This window comes from Myxocyprinus asiaticus, chromosome 32 (genome assembly GCF_019703515.2).
Source record: "Myxocyprinus asiaticus isolate MX2 ecotype Aquarium Trade chromosome 32, UBuf_Myxa_2, whole genome shotgun sequence".
NCBI classification, from domain to species: domain Eukaryota; kingdom Metazoa; phylum Chordata; class Actinopteri; order Cypriniformes; family Catostomidae; genus Myxocyprinus; species Myxocyprinus asiaticus.
The window spans coordinates 3,817,545-3,833,053 of NC_059375.1; the positions used below are offsets into that span (position 1 = coordinate 3,817,545).

Below are 15,509 nucleotides of genomic sequence, written 5' to 3' on the forward strand. Positions count from 1 at the left end.
ACATCATAGTGCAGAGTTTTTTAATCTTTAACTACATGACGTTCTTCCATGGAATACAAAAGAAATAAATACAAATAGTTGATTGATTACTGTCATGGTGTCCTGTAGAGTGATGAAGATCCATGGGAAAATTCTGCATCAGTATTTGTTGAGCAGTTCATCTGTGGATAAAGAGGGATTCCTCTACAAGAAGGTTCATAAGCAACATTTTTTTTTTGTTGTTGTTGCATTGTGGCAATTCTCATTACTGTAATGCAGAAAAAGAATTATATGTTAATTTAATGTTAAAGTATTTAATGGTAGTTTTTGTTGCACTGCCTTTAACCCTTCAATGCCAAACATTACATACCTTGGTTCTTTAACAACCTGGCACATACACGATGAGCCAAAATATTATGGCCACTCACAGGTGATGTGAATAATGTTGATCATCTCCTAACAAGGTCACTTGTCAAGGTCTGGGTAGATTAGATGGTAAGCGAACAATCAGTTCTCATAGTCAATGGGATGAATGCAGGAGAAATGGGCAGGAGTAAAGACCTAAACGACTTTGACAAGGGCCAAATTGTTATGGCCAGACTACTGGGTCAGAGCATCTCTGAAAAGACAAGGCTTGTGGGGTGCTTCCGGTCAGCAGTGGCGAGTACCTACCGACAGTTGTCCGAGGAGGGAGAAACCACAATCCGGTGACAGGGAGTTGGGCGCCCAAGGCTCATCGAGAAATCATTCTAATTTGACAAGGAATCAATTCTCTTGCCTCTTAAAATTAACATTCTGCAGGAGAGATAGTTTTATAGGAACTGCAGCAGCATCATATTAACAAGATGAATGATCTAACCATGTATGAATTGAACTCACTCAGTATGCCGATAATTTCCGACACGGTTTTCCATGCATCATTTTATTATATCCATGTATGTGGTTACAGAGACTGTAAATGATACAGAACAGTTTAATCCCTCACAACATTATAACTTCTCTTCTGTCTTGCCTGCACTCTACACCACCATTATCTTACAGGAGACGATGACTTCGGGAGCTCCACTGCCTTCTCTCTCATTGCTAGTCGCTTTCCAAATGTCCATCATCATTTACATACATTTTTCAAAAAAAAATTTGTGTCGCTCGCCATGTCAACATCTTGTTGTCAGTGGTCTCTGTCATTCATGTCGCTAGAAGTCGCTCTGCTCTCATTGAAAATGAATGAGATTGTGTGCCTTTGTCACTGGTGGTGTGAACAGGGTTTAAGATGTCTGAGCCAGGAAATTGCATCGAGGGTAGCGGAATGTATCTCCGTAATGCCTCCCTTGTATTTGTGAATTGGGCATTGGGTAGTTAGGTGCTTCATGGTCTATACTGGGTGAGCACAATCGCACTCCGGGAAGGTTTTAATCCTCCATTTATGCATCAAATATCAGACTTCAAATATTTGCCATGGTTTGTGCATATATGGTTTAGATATGTCCATAGGCTTTGTGGGAGGTCAGAGCCAGGGACGGCATAGCAGCAGATGAATGGTGGAACAATGTGGGACAGCACAGGTAGCCGGGGTGTTGGGGTTGATTTAAGGGTTCCAGTGTTATGCCACATTTTCACGTTCAGTTGGGTATCGGCAAGTCGAGTGTGGCAGCTTCTGGCTCAAACCGGTGCACAGTATTCTGCTAAAGGGTACACCAGGGCCAACTCTGAGTAATGTAGCACTGGTGTTGATGCTCCTCAGCTTGTGCCTGCCAATTTCTGATCTAGGATAACTCTCATCTTTGCCTTAGTGGCTACCTTCTTTAGGTGGTCATGGAAGGTTAGCATGTGGTCCAGCTGTACTCCTATATAAGTCGTTGAGGGGTCATGTCACACAGTGTCACCACAGAATGTCATGTTCTGAGCGTGGTCAGCACTTCTGTAATCAAGATGGAATACAGTGACTGCTGTTTTGTGGGATTAGGTTTGAGCCTCCATTTCCAGAAGTATTCAGCCAAGGTATTGAGGTTCTTCTTGAGTGTGGTCTTGATGTCGCCAAAGGTGGATGTTTGCGTATCCAAGGCAAGTTCATCCACATATGTAAATCTGCGTGACATCATTGCCAGCATGTCACTCGTTTTGAGGCTGAAGTGTTTTGTTGTGATTACTGAGTCTTGTGGCAGTCTGTTGTAATATGAGGAACAGAGGGGAGCTGACTTTATTGCCCAGGTGTACACGGAATCGCCTGTTGCTCAGCATCATTCATAGTAGGTGTAACATTTGGAGGCAGGAGATGATCCTGGCCAGTTTCAGCATCAGGTCTTTTATCAACACCATGTCATAAGCCGATGACAAATCTACAAAGGCTTGTACTTCTTCAGCTTCAGTGTGGATTGTAAGGGCCAGAACTTGGTCGCTGCAGCTATGTTTATGTCGGAAACCCGTTTGTTCATCAGGGATCACCACATCGACAAGAGGGCTGATTCTCCGGAGGATGATGCATTACAGTAGTTTATAGATTGCACACAGAAATTATATCGGGCTATAGCTTCCTGGGTTGTTAATTGGCTTGCTATTTTAATCTACGACAATGGCCCTCCCCTCCCGCCATATTTTTGGGATGAGTCCAGATTCCAAGGCTTTGGTATAGAATTTCGCCAGCCACTGAAACACATTAGGGCCCAGGTGGTGTAGGAATTTTGGGGAGATACCATCTTTACCAGCAGCCGGTCACTAACAACCCCATACGCTTATGGTAAATAAGCAATTAGAATGTTTGTTTGTTTTGCAGTTTTGGCATTTTTTATTGTTCCACTGTTCATAAGAGAAAGGTTGAGGAATACTAAAGAGATAGGGGCATAACTACAAAAAAAAAAAAAAAAGATGTGCTAGAAGGGTTGGAATTAGGTCCCGTGCCACTAAAGACCAGAGAAGTAAAACATCCAAATGCATTACAGTACTATGAATTAGCGGGGTAATTCTGCTTACTGTAATGAAAATAATGTCACAGTGCAAACAGTCTTAATGATTCTAAAATAGGCTTCATTTTCTTTATGCAAAATAAAGGGTGAAATGTGACCTGGACATGAGATTCACATTGCTACCTTAAACATGTATTCAACATTTTGTTTCAGATTTGTCAGCACACAGACTAATCTTAAGAAAATATCTTTAAAATGTTGTAATATTAGATGTAGTCCTGCATTTTGAAAGTCAAGTCCTTGTAAGGGAGTGCCCTGCTGTCACTATGAACTTTGTTTCACAAGTGGTGGTATGATACACACAGGGCGTGATGAACACGTCCTATCAGAAGAGATGGTTCACTCTTAAAGGAAACCTGCTGTTAAACCGTGATCGGTCGGCAGACAGAGACATGCTGGGTGTGATCGTTCTCAAGGGCTGCTCTGTGCAGCTGTGTGAATCAGACGAGCAGTTCGCCTTTTCCCTGGTATTCAGTGAGTCTGATCTTCGTACCTACAAGTTCTCTGCAAAGGATGAGTTGAGTCAGAAGGGCTGGGTTAAAGCCCTACTCTCTGCTCGACACGGTTTCCTCTGTGTTCTCCTCACTGATCTACAACAGCAGTACCTGGGTAAGAGTAACTTACAGACGAGAAACATGATCAAGTCTGGATTAAGGGAAAAGATGAAAATGTTGTCATCATTTCCCCTTCCTAATATCTTTTCAAACCCATATGACTTTCTTTCTTTCTTGGAACACAAAAGGAGATGTTTAGCAGAATGCTCATGCTGCCACTGACATCAAATCTGATGTAATGCATCTTTAGAGGGTCAGAACACCCCCCTGTTTCAGAACACTTGAGCTCTCACCACATTTGGGGTGTGATCAGCAATGGAGTGAGGGGAGAAAGGGGAGTGAACCCAGCAAATGTCTGATCCAGTCACTCAGAAAACGAAAACCCGAAAACAAACCAAATTTCCTTTGAATTGTTCCGGAGTGAAAACGCTATTTTTAAATGCTGGGAACTGGTTAATAACCGGTTAATTTTGTTCCAAAAAATTCCTCATGAAACTAAAGACCAAAGGCTTTATCATAGTACATTTTAGGGACTACACCACTTCATGTTGCCTGAGAAAATTAGGCTTCTCTCTTTTTAGTAGAAAATAAGCATGTGCTTTGATCATGAAGGAAACCCCTGCATCACACATTTCTTTGCCTAATTGTGAATGTAGCCTGGGCATTGACAGAGAAGCAGATCCATACAGCATAAAAACTAAAACAAAAATTTAGGCCTTTGTAATATTTTTTGGTTTCATATGGTTTATTACAGCTGAAGAGTCAAGTACAATGAGTGTGTGCTCCCTTCTGTTAAACCACAATGTTGGTTTTTAATGCAGTGTAAAGTTGATTCAGGACTTTATTAGCTCTAGAAGAACATGGTCTGTGCATGCGCTCTCTGTGGGTTTATACACCAAGATTTAAAAATAATAATAATTGGCCTACGTAAGGTGATGTTTAGCCCAAATGTGCCTATGCAGTGTTTGTATGCGTGAGAAAGAGATTTAGGCTATTAATTGATTTTAGTTGGCCAGATGTATATTTAAAATATTTTAATATTTTTGGGGATATGTTTAATATTATTAATACATTTATTTAAAAGATATTATTTTATATAGGCTACTGTATACTATGCTGGTTATGATTTCTATGCTGATAATTCCCCCACATGAATCACCTATTTTTGCTTATTTTGGGTCAAGCAAGTCCCTTATGTTGAGCATGTTTTTCCAGACTAGGTCCCTAGTATCACCAACCCTTAGCACAGAGTACTGTTATTTTAAAATTAACAATATTAAGTGTAATTTTATTTTATTGTAACTGTTTACCATTTGGAAAGGAGCAAAGACGTTAGGACATGTCCCCACCACATTTTTAAATATCTTTCATCAGGTAAGTGTTTAAATGGAGAAGAAACATCTCTAGTTCTTGAGCAGGGGCTTCCATTTCATTCGTGTGTTTTATAATAAGTAGCGATCTGGCGGAGTTTGTTCCTGCTCATGATATACAGCCGCTGAAGTACAGATGCAATATAAGTTTATTAAATTAAAAAGTTATATGAGGGTGGATTAGAACCTGGATCTACTTGTAGTGGTGAAAGCCATGAGACCAATTAGTCATTCTGGCTAAAGCCTGATTTCTTCTGTTTTTGTGTATATCTCATTCTAAATTGTTTCAAAAAAATCAAACAAAATCTAATATTAAACAAAGGAAATTTGAGTAAACACAAAATACAGTTTTTAAATGATAATGTTATTTGCAATAGGGTGATTTGCAATAATTGAGGGAGACATGAATTCTGCTCTCTACCAGAAAATCCTAAAGGAGAACGTCTGGTCATCAGTCCAGGAGCTGAAACACAAGCGAAACTGGATTATGCAGCAAGACAATGATCCAAAGTATAGGAGTAAGTCCACCTCTGAATGGCTCAAAAGAAGCTAAATTCAAATTTTGGAGTGGCCTAGTCAAAGTCCTGACTTGAACCCAATTGAGATGCTGTGGCAGGACCTTAAACAAGCAGTTCATGCTTGAAAACCCTCCAATGTGGCTGAACTAAAGCAGTTTTGCAAAGAAGAGTGGGCCAAAATTCCACCACAGCGTTGTGAAAGACTCCAGTTATCGGAAGCGTTTGGTTGCAGTTGTTGCTGCTAAAGGTGGCACAACCAGCTGTTAAGTTTAAGGGGGCAGTTAGTTTTTCACATGGGTGATATAGGTGTTGGATAACTTTTTTGCTTCAATAAAAAATATATGTTTGAAAATTGTATTTTGTGTTTCCTCACCTTGTTTTAAGTTATATCTCGTTTGAAGATTTAAAACAATTTAGTATGAAAAATACACAAAAATAGAAGAAATCAGGAAGGTGACATACTTTTTCACAGCACTGTATTTATCCACTGACACCAACAAAATCACAGTACTGACAGTGTTCAAGTTATCAAATACATTTTGTGAATTATTAATTGGAGTGCTTGATTTGGTCATCAAAAATGAATATTTATCAAAACAGTAAAAGAACAGTTAAAATGCTGTTTCTGCTCAAACCAAACAAATATGGAAACATCAGGTCTGTTTCAAAACCTAGTGAGTATTGAATGAATTATATTTATCATAATAATTTCTCTTGATTTGTCCGCTTTTGTTAAACTTTTCTCAACTTTTTTGTGTCGTGTGCACATGAGTGGTCTTTGTTGCTCATGTCACTAAAAGTTGCTGTGCAATCATTGAAAATTAAGTGGTCTCTGCACAGTATCTTTTGGTCTTTAGTTGGGAGTATGTCCGTATGTTGCCTTAAAATGCTGCCTCCTTAGGTAACTCACTAAGTTCTGGAATAGAGCTAACATGTCATTCAGTTTGTTTACAGTACATAGGCAGTTATTATATGTCCAAGTATACACGACACAATGCATAATCGAATATTTAAAAGAAGGACGTCAAATACTCCAGGTTAAATAAACGTCATTCTTAAGGCATGGTCACGTTTACTTTCTCACAGCGAAATTCCTTTGGCGAAGTACAGTCATCTCAATGGGAATCCGCGTAATCGTTAATTTCGCGCAACGGACTTCGCGGATTTCACGTGGAGTTCAGGTTTGGTGAACTTTGACAGGCCGCGTTGACCAACAGTAAGTCGCTTGGTTTGACAGTGACCTCTGTGTGGGCTGAGCTTCGTACACAGCTACACTGAATATTCACAGTGGACAAGGATATCATTTTAGCTGAGAGTTTCTTTTTAACTTCACTCTCCCTGAGTATAAAGTGCAGCATTAAAAAGATGCTGCTTGGAGTTGTTTAAGTTTTTTGCTGGTTTCACACATGCTCAACATCTGCCCATGCCTTTTTTGGCCGTGGAATTTTGCAGAACAAAAAAAATTTGTCTGTGCCTTTGTCATACCCTCGTCAGCCTCTGCTCCTCCAAACTCCTCTCACTCCCCTGATTATTAATTACTTCCACCTGCTCCCTATCAAACCATTAACCAGAACACTATAAAGTCTCACCGCTTTCCCTCAGTCCTTGTCTAGTCTCATTTGGACCTGCTTCTAGTTAGTTCAGTTCTTTCGCGAATCCCAGTTTTGTGAGTTATTTACCAGTTGGTCATCAGTTGTCTTTGTTACCTCATATCCTGATTTAATCTGTGGTTTGTCCTTGTTTTTCTCTGTTTACCCCTGAGTTGTGCAATAAACTGCATCTGGGTTCAACTCCTTGTCTCAGCTTCGTTACAGCCTTTAGCATAACGTTATTTATGTATGAATGCAACAAACCAAATTTCTCTCAATCTTTTGCTAAAGAATGAAAATCCTATTCCATGGAGAAAGGCAATATTTTTTTTCCATTAAACATTTATCATGTGCTTTTTTTTTTTTCGTTTTAATTCTCCTGTTTTTTTTTTTTTGTTTTTTTTTCTTACAGAAAACACAGCAGAATATGTGTGCAAATTGCCATTGATTGTCCTTGATCTTCCCCCACTGTCCTACACTCTAAAAAAAGATGGTTCTTCAAAGGTTCTTTACTGACCGTAATAGTTCTATTTAGAACCATATATTTTGTGCTGAAATGGTTCTTTGCATTGGACATTAGGGGTCTTTATTCCCACCCTTTTGGTTTTTGAATGTAACGGTCAATAAATTCTTTCAAAGCTGCCGCATTATTGTTTGACTCGCAGCACTGGATTCCTGGCAGCTCAACCGACCAATTTCACAGACTGTCAGCTCTCTCCACAGGTAAACTTGGTATCTTTTAATATTTAACCATTAATAGTTTTAGCAGGAATGTTATCAGGAATAACAAATCCCATTAGCGCAGTTAAATGTGAGTGAGCATTTGCTTATTTTTTTCACTTCACTCGATGTTTCTCAGTCTCACAGTTAGACAGTGGCGAATTTAAAGATTACAGTTTATCGTAAATGTGATTTTAATGAAGTCATGATTTGTAACACTTTTGTAACCGCTATGGCTGTAACTGTTCATATAGGGGAGATCACATTTTCTCAGCTTATTCATGTCATAAAAATTCAAGACAAATATACAGTAAACTGTATGTCGAAACTTTCCCCAAGCTTTTACTGTTTTAAGCATTAACATGACTACTTGCGCAATATTACTTTTCTCGTTGCAACATTAACCTCTATGCATTCAATAATTATAAATTATATTATTCAGGGCTTCTTAAACTTTAGATTTAGCAATTTAGCCACATAGTCCAAATGAAACCTGCACCCAGTTATTTTAGTAAATATTTTTAATAATCCTGATGAGAATTCATAAAGATAGACCCAAGAGCTCATGACATCTGTTTTTCTCTCTGTGCAGGGTATGAGACCGATGGACCAACTTTAGTGCTTATAATAACCTCTAAATAATAATCACAGAATGAATGAAACTATGCCTGTTATCAGACAACAGACAGTTTTGTCACTGATTGATAAAGGCAGCACAGCGCATGGGTACGTTTTTGCAAGATGTTGAGCATGTCCATATTAAGTGCTTTAAATTTTCACCTTTCTGTAACTGGAGGTTTCCTAGCCATAAGATTGTCTTTTTTATTTTATAGATCTCTACCAGAACATGCAAGTGTGACCAACTCAAGAGGCGAGCTGTTATTCATGTTTTGTTTAAAATACTGACATTATGTTCTGAAAAAAGGAGCTAATTTTGGATTTTTATTGTGATTTCAGGTATCCATCCCACCAGTGGTATGAGTTGTCTGCTCTGATAATAGCATAAGCTATGCCTGCCTTAAAGCTTCAGATTATGTGAGTTTTAATTTGTCCTTTTTATCTTTCTTCCTTTTTATACAGTTGTGCTCAAAAGTTTGCATACCCTGGCAGAAAAGTTTGGCATTGATTTTGAAAATATGACTGATCATGCAAAAAAAATGTAAGGATCAAATCAAAATCAAATCAATTTTATTGTCACACAACCATATACACAAGTGCAATAGTTTATGAAATTCTTGGGTGCAGTTCCGAGCAACATAGCAGTCGTGACAGTGATAAGACATATACCAGTCTACAATAAACATCAAATTTACACAACACAATTTAAAATCTAATATACACATAATTACACACAACACAATATACAAATAATAACATACAATGTACAGTATACAATACACACAATATAGATACACATTATTCAATAAAAAAATAGTATATATAAAATGTACAGTAGGTTGTGTTGTACTGTATTGACATTCAGGCTGTCGGTTGATAGTAAGTTGCCAGTGTGTTGTTAAGAGATATAAAATTATGACAGTCCAGTGTGAGATATAAGAGTAATAAATTGCAGTGCTGATGTATTTTGATCGTGGGAGATCAAGAGTTCAGAAGTCTGATTGCTTGGGGGAAGAAGCTGTCATGGAGTCGGCTGGTGCGGGTCCTGATGCTGCGATATCGCCTGCCTGATGGTAGCAGTGAGAGCAGCCCATGGCTTGGGTGGCTGGAGTCTCTGATGATCCTCCGAGCTTTTTTCACACACCGCCTGGAATATATGTCCTGGAGGGAGGGAAGCTCTTCCAATGATGTGTCTGGCAGTTCGCACCACCCTTTGCAGGGCTTTGCGGTTGAGGGTGGTGCTATTGCCGTACCAGGCGAAGATGCAGCCAGTCAGGATGCTTTCTACAGTGCTGGTGTAGAACCGTGTGAGGATGTGGTGGTTCATTCCAAACTTCCTCAGCCGTCTCAGGAACAAGAGGTGCTGATGAGCCTTCTTCACAACGGCTTCAGTGTGGATGGACCATGTTAGTTCCTCAATGATGTGGACACCCAGGAACTTGAAGCTGCTGACTCTCTCCACTGGTTCTCCACTGATGGTGATGTGGCTGTGTTCTCTTTCTGTTCTCCTGAAGTCCACCACAAGCTCCTTTGTCTTACTGATGTTTAGGGAGAGGTTGTGCTCCTGACACCAGCATGTCAGTGTGTGCACCTCCTCTCTGTAGGCTGTTTCATCATTGTCAGTGATCAGACCTACCACCGTCATATCATCAGCAAACGTAATGATGGCACTGGAGCTGTGTGTTGCCACATAGTCATGTGTGTACAGGGAGTACAGGAGTGGGCTGAGAACACAGCCCTGTGGGGCTCCAGTGTTGAGGGTCAGTGATGAGATGTTACTGCCCATTCTAACCACCTGGCGTCTGCTTGACAGGAAGTCCAGGATCCGGCTGCACAGCGAGCTGTTTAAGCCCAGAGCCCGGAGTTTCTCATCAAGCTTGGAGGGCACTATGGTGTTGAATGCTGAGCTGTAGTCTACAACCAGCATTCTCACATAAGTGTTCCTTTTTTTCCAGGTGGGAGAGAACAGTGTGTAGTGTAGATGCAATGGCATCATCAGTGGAGTGGTTGTTGCGGTAAGCAAACTGCAATGGGTCCAGTGATGGAGGCAGCACAGAGCAGATGTAACCTCTGATTAGTCTCTCAAACCATTTGCTGATGATGGGGGTCAGAGCAACAGGACGCCAGTCATTTAGGCAAGTGATTTTGGATTGCTTTGGTACAGGCACAATGGTGGACATTTTAAAGCATGTGGGGGCTACAGACAAGGAGAGGGTTAGGTTGAAAATGTCCGTTAAAAACACCAGCCAGTTGGTTCGCACACGCTCTGATTACATGGCCCGGAATGCCGTCTGGACCCACAGCTTTACGGATATTCTCCCGTCGGAAGGATCGGATTACATCCGCTACAGAGACGGAGCGTGAACTAGCCTCTGTAGCTTCGGCCGCGAGAGCTCTCTCCGCGAGGGCGGTGTTATTTCCCTCGAACCTTTCATAAAAATTTAGTTCATCCAGGAGAGAGGCAGCGGAGTTTTTATTCCCTTTAAAGTCCGTGATGATATTAATTCCCTGCCACATGCTTCTAGAGTTGGTGTTAAACTGTCCTTCAATCTTGTTCCTGTACTGGCGTTTTCCTGCTCTGATTTTTTCCTCTTTTCGGAGGGCATACCTGGCTTGTTTATGCTCCTCCGTGTTCCCGGAATTAAAAGCGGAGGTCCGTGCATTAAGTGCCGCACGAACATCACTATTAATCCAAGGTTTCTGGTTCGGGTAGATCCGTATTGTTTTGAATGGAACAACATTCTCTACGTACTTTCTGATGAAACACGTTACGCTATCAGCGTAAACCTTGATGTCGTCATCGGAGGCGGACCGGAACATCTCCCAGTCCGCGTGATCAAAACAGTCTTGTAGCGTAGAGTCTGATTGGTCCGACCAGCACTAGATCGTTCTGAGGGTGGGTGCTTCCTGTTTCAGTTTCTGCCTGTAAGTGGGCAGAAGCAGAGTGGAAGAGTGGTCTGATTTGCCAAATGGTGGGCGGGGGAGGGATTTGTAGCCATCCCGGAAGGGAGAGTAGCAATGGTCCAAAACCCGGTCCCCTCATGTGTTAAAACTGATGTGTTGGTGGTATTTTGCTGTTGATTTGATATTGGCTTTGTTAAAGTTCCCGGTCACAATGAATTCGGCCTCAGGGTGCGCGGTTTCCTGCTCACTTATACTCCCATAGAGTTCCTTGAGTGCCCAGTCTGTGTCGGCTTGTGGCGGGATGTACACAGCAGTGATAATGACTGCTGTGAATTCCCTCGGTTGCCAGAATGGTAGACACAGAAGCATGAGAAATTCCAGATCAGGAGAGCAGAAAGACTTGATAGAATGTACGTTCCTCTGATCACACCAGGATTAGTTGATCATAAAACATACACCATGGCGTGTTTGTAAACAGCGGGTCGGCATTGAGGAATTTTAAGTCCGGTTTACGGTGTGTAATTGCAGAACCAAAAGTATTTGTCTGTCGTAGACAATAAGGCAGACAACATCCAAGACAAAAAAAACATAAGAATTGTAAACAAAACAAACAAAAAAACTACAATGTTGTTTCGGAGCTCGCAACACAGCAGTCATACTCGGCGCCATCTTGAGTCCAGTCCCTGGTCTTACCCATATGATAGTGATCATATGAAGCCATTTATTATCACATAGTTGTTTGGCTCCTTTTTAAATCATAATGATAACAGAAATCACCCAAATGGCCCTGATCAAAAGTTTACATACCCTTGAATGTTTGGCCTTGTTACAGACACACAAGTAGACACACACAGGTTTAAATGGCAATTAAAAATGAATTTCCCACACCTGTGGCTTTTTAAATTGCAATTAGTGTCTGTGTATAAATAGTCAATGAGTGTGTTAGCTCTCACATGGATGCACTGAGCAGGCTAGATACTGAGCCATGGGGAGCAGAAAAGAACTGTCAAAAGACCTGCGTAACAAGGTAATGGAACTTTATAAAGATGGAAAAGGATATAAAAAAATATCCAAAATCTTGAAAATGCCAGTCAGTACTGTTCAATCACTTATTAAGAAGTGGAAAATTTGGGGATCTCTTGATACCAAGCCAAGGTCAGGTAGACCAAGAAAGATTTCAGCCACAACTGCCAGAAGAATTGTCCAGTATACAAAGAAAAACCCACAGGTAACCTCAGGAGAAATACAGGCTGCTCTGGAAAAAGACTGTGTGGTTGTTTCAAGGAGCACAATACGACGATACTTGAACAAAAATGAGCTGCATGGTCGAGTTGCCAGAAAGAAGCCTTTACTGCACCAATGCCACAAAAAAGCCCTGTTACAATATGCCCGACAACACCTTGACACGCCTCACAGATTCTGGCACACTGTAATTTGGAGTGACGAGACCAAAATAGAGCTTTATGGTCACAACCATAAGCGCTATGTTTGGAGAGGGGTCAACAAGGCCTATAGTGAAAAGAATACCTTGCCCACTGTAAAGCATGATGTTTTGGGGGTGTGTGAGCTCTAAAGGCACGGGAATCTTGTGAAAATTGATAGCAAGATGAATACAGCATGTTATCAGAAAATACTGGCAGACAATTTGCATTCTTTTGCACGAAAGCTGCGCATGGGACGCTCTTGGACTTTCCAGCACGACAATGACCCTAAGCACAAGGCCAAGTTGACCCTCCAGTGGTTACAGCTGAAAAAGGTGAAGGTTCTGGAGTGGCCATCACAGTCTCCTGACCTTAATATCATTGAGCCACTCTGGGGAGATCTCAAACGTGCGATTCATGCAAGATGACCAAAGACTTTGCATGACCTGGAGGCATTTTGCCAAGACAAATGGGCAGCTATACCACCTGCAAGAATTTGGGGCCTCATAGACAACTATTACAAAAGACTGCACGCTGTCATTGATGCTAAAGGGGGCAATACACAGTATTAAGAACTAAGGGTATGCAGACTTTTGAACAGGGGTCATTTCATTTTTTTCTTTGTTGCCATGTTTTGTTTTATGATTGTGCCATTCTGTTATAACCTACAGTTGAATATGAATCCCATAAGAAATAAAAGAAATGTGTTTTGCCTGCTCACTCATGTTTTCTTTAAAAATGGTACATATATTAACAATTCTCCAAGGGTATGCAAACTTTTGAGCACAACTGTATCTATTTTTGCCATTAATTTATACACTGATTATTTAATACAATGTAATTTCTTTGTGTCATAGGTTTACAGTTAAAACGCAGTTACACTTTGTCTTCCAGCTGTGTTCTGTGAGGATACTTCTCTCTGCTTCTCCACTAAGCACATGACTGTTAAAGACTGAATTTGTGATCCATATAGAATTTTGGAATGTTTCAATTAATTACTTGGGTTGATGCATAAACATTTTGCCCAGTCACAAAATAAATAAATACAATAAAATAAAAATCTATCACACTTTGTTTCACTTTTTCTTTTTCACATTGTGAAGGGCTCACATATACTGAAAGACTGACTCTGAACCTAATTGTGTATTTCTACTCAGACAGACACTGTTGGACCAGTCTTAATGTGTGGAGCAATGTGGGTCAGCTAATTCATTTGCATATGCATTTATTGACTCTTTCACGTTATGTATTTGTTGATGTATTTATTAATATAAATATGTACGTATATATAAAATTTGATTGAGTGATTTATGCATTTGGAATTATTTAATCACAGTCATTAATGTATTCAGCTAACTATTGCTGTAAATGCATTCATTTTTCCACAATTTTTCATTTAAATAGAAAATAAAACTATTGACACATGCCTTTTATGTATTTGTTTGTTTGTGTTTATATTTAATATAAAACCATAATTGAGGCAATCATGTTTTATAGGAGCAACAATATAGAGCATCAAAAAGGTTCTTTATAGCACTTTCAAAGGAAGGTTCTTTATGGAACCTTTAAAAAAAGGTTCTATTTAGCACCAAAAAGGGTTCTACGATTGTTACAAGCCGAAGAACCCTTATTTGGTACTATTTAGAACCATTTTTCTTAAGAGTGTAGTAGTAGATTTGTTTTCCATTCTAACCTGTGATTTAAAAAAAATAATTTTTGACAATTGAATAAAGACTGAAATGCAAACGAATACAGAAACGCCTTCAGCTGTTTGGGTGGGAATCGTTAAAATACAGGATAAACACGGGTCCAACTTCATTCCATATGGATTTAATAAACGGGTAAAAAATATACGTGATCGTTGGCAATGGCAACCCTAGTCGCACATCACCTGTCTTTTGGAGGACGCATTTACACGATGCAGCCGAGCAACAATCGCATTATCTACATCTGTTTGTCCGACTTTGCAAAAATTGGATTGGTACGATTTCAGTCAGACTAAAGTATTGACATGACTAATTATTGTTTTAATCTGATTGAAATCAAACTTTTAAAGTGCATGTTAATATATTCATTTCTATTCACTTTCATTTTCTTGTAAATCATTTTATAGAGTCAGCCAAGGCGGCAGGTGTTGAAGCAGTGGACTACTTCTCTGTAACAGCAGAAAGCATGGCTCATTCATAGAAGTCTGGATCAGTGTTCTACACACAGAGCACATCAGGACAATCTGCAACATCCAGCAACAACCTGTTACAGGCCCCACCCACAACTAACAAGACAGGGGAACAGTCTGATTTCACGAATGATTTCAGCAAACTGCATGAATACTACGGGAAGGAAGTGAGAGATCTGATCTGAAAGAAGGGGAAAGACCCTAGAGGGGAAATTAATTGATTTAGGATGAATGCAAAAAGGAAAGGATTCAAGTTTTTTTTTTTTTATCTTGGAAATTAGAGCATATGCTTGAAGTTTTTGGATTGTCATGGACACAAACATGTTTATTTTCACTGTTACTTTTTCACTGACCAAGTATTATTAAAGCACTCAACACTCCTTACTGTTCATTCAGGATTAGGATCTTAGAGTTTAGTGAATTGATGAGTTGTTGGAGATCTGTGCCAAGAATTTACATATTAACATTCATTACAAGCACAATCTCATGCTGTGTTTAATAGAGGCGTAAACCTTTTTCAAGGTAGCCACTGTATAGAGTTGATGCAAATGAAAATGAGGCTGTGAAGGTCAGAAGTGCAGTCCGTTCAGTGTGTTTTACTGTATTGTACTGACATAGCCCAAATGAAATCTGTAGACCTTTTTTTCTATTTAAACATGTTGTGCTACGATTGTAGGTAAAACCATTATCAAATGAGCCA

At 39.9% G+C, this 15,509-nt stretch overlaps 1 protein-coding gene across 1 annotated transcript; it reads left to right on the forward strand.

Moving 5' to 3' along the window:
- The first annotated feature begins 112 nt into the window (after positions 1 to 112).
- LOC127422854 (sesquipedalian-1-like) lies at positions 113 to 14,820 on the forward strand. The gene is made up of 3 exons (XM_051666669.1): positions 113 to 193; positions 3,245 to 3,548; positions 14,747 to 14,820. Exons 1-3 carry the CDS (start codon positions 113 to 115, stop codon positions 14,818 to 14,820), a joined length of 459 nt encoding a protein of 152 aa, XP_051522629.1.
- The last annotated feature ends 689 nt before the right edge of the window (positions 14,821 to 15,509 follow it).

Bases quoted from the DNA above. Each gene is read 5' to 3' on its own strand.
- LOC127422854 (XM_051666669.1), top strand. From the start codon at position 113: ATGAAGATCCATGGGAAAATTCTGCATCAGTATTTGTTGAGCAGTTCA. The intron at 194-3,244 runs GTTCATAAGCAA...TGATACACACAG, and splicing joins AGGGATTCCTCTACAAGAAG to GGCGTGATGAACACGTCCTA. The intron at 3,549-14,746 runs GTAAGAGTAACT...ATCATTTTATAG, and splicing joins TCTACAACAGCAGTACCTGG to AGTCAGCCAAGGCGGCAGGT.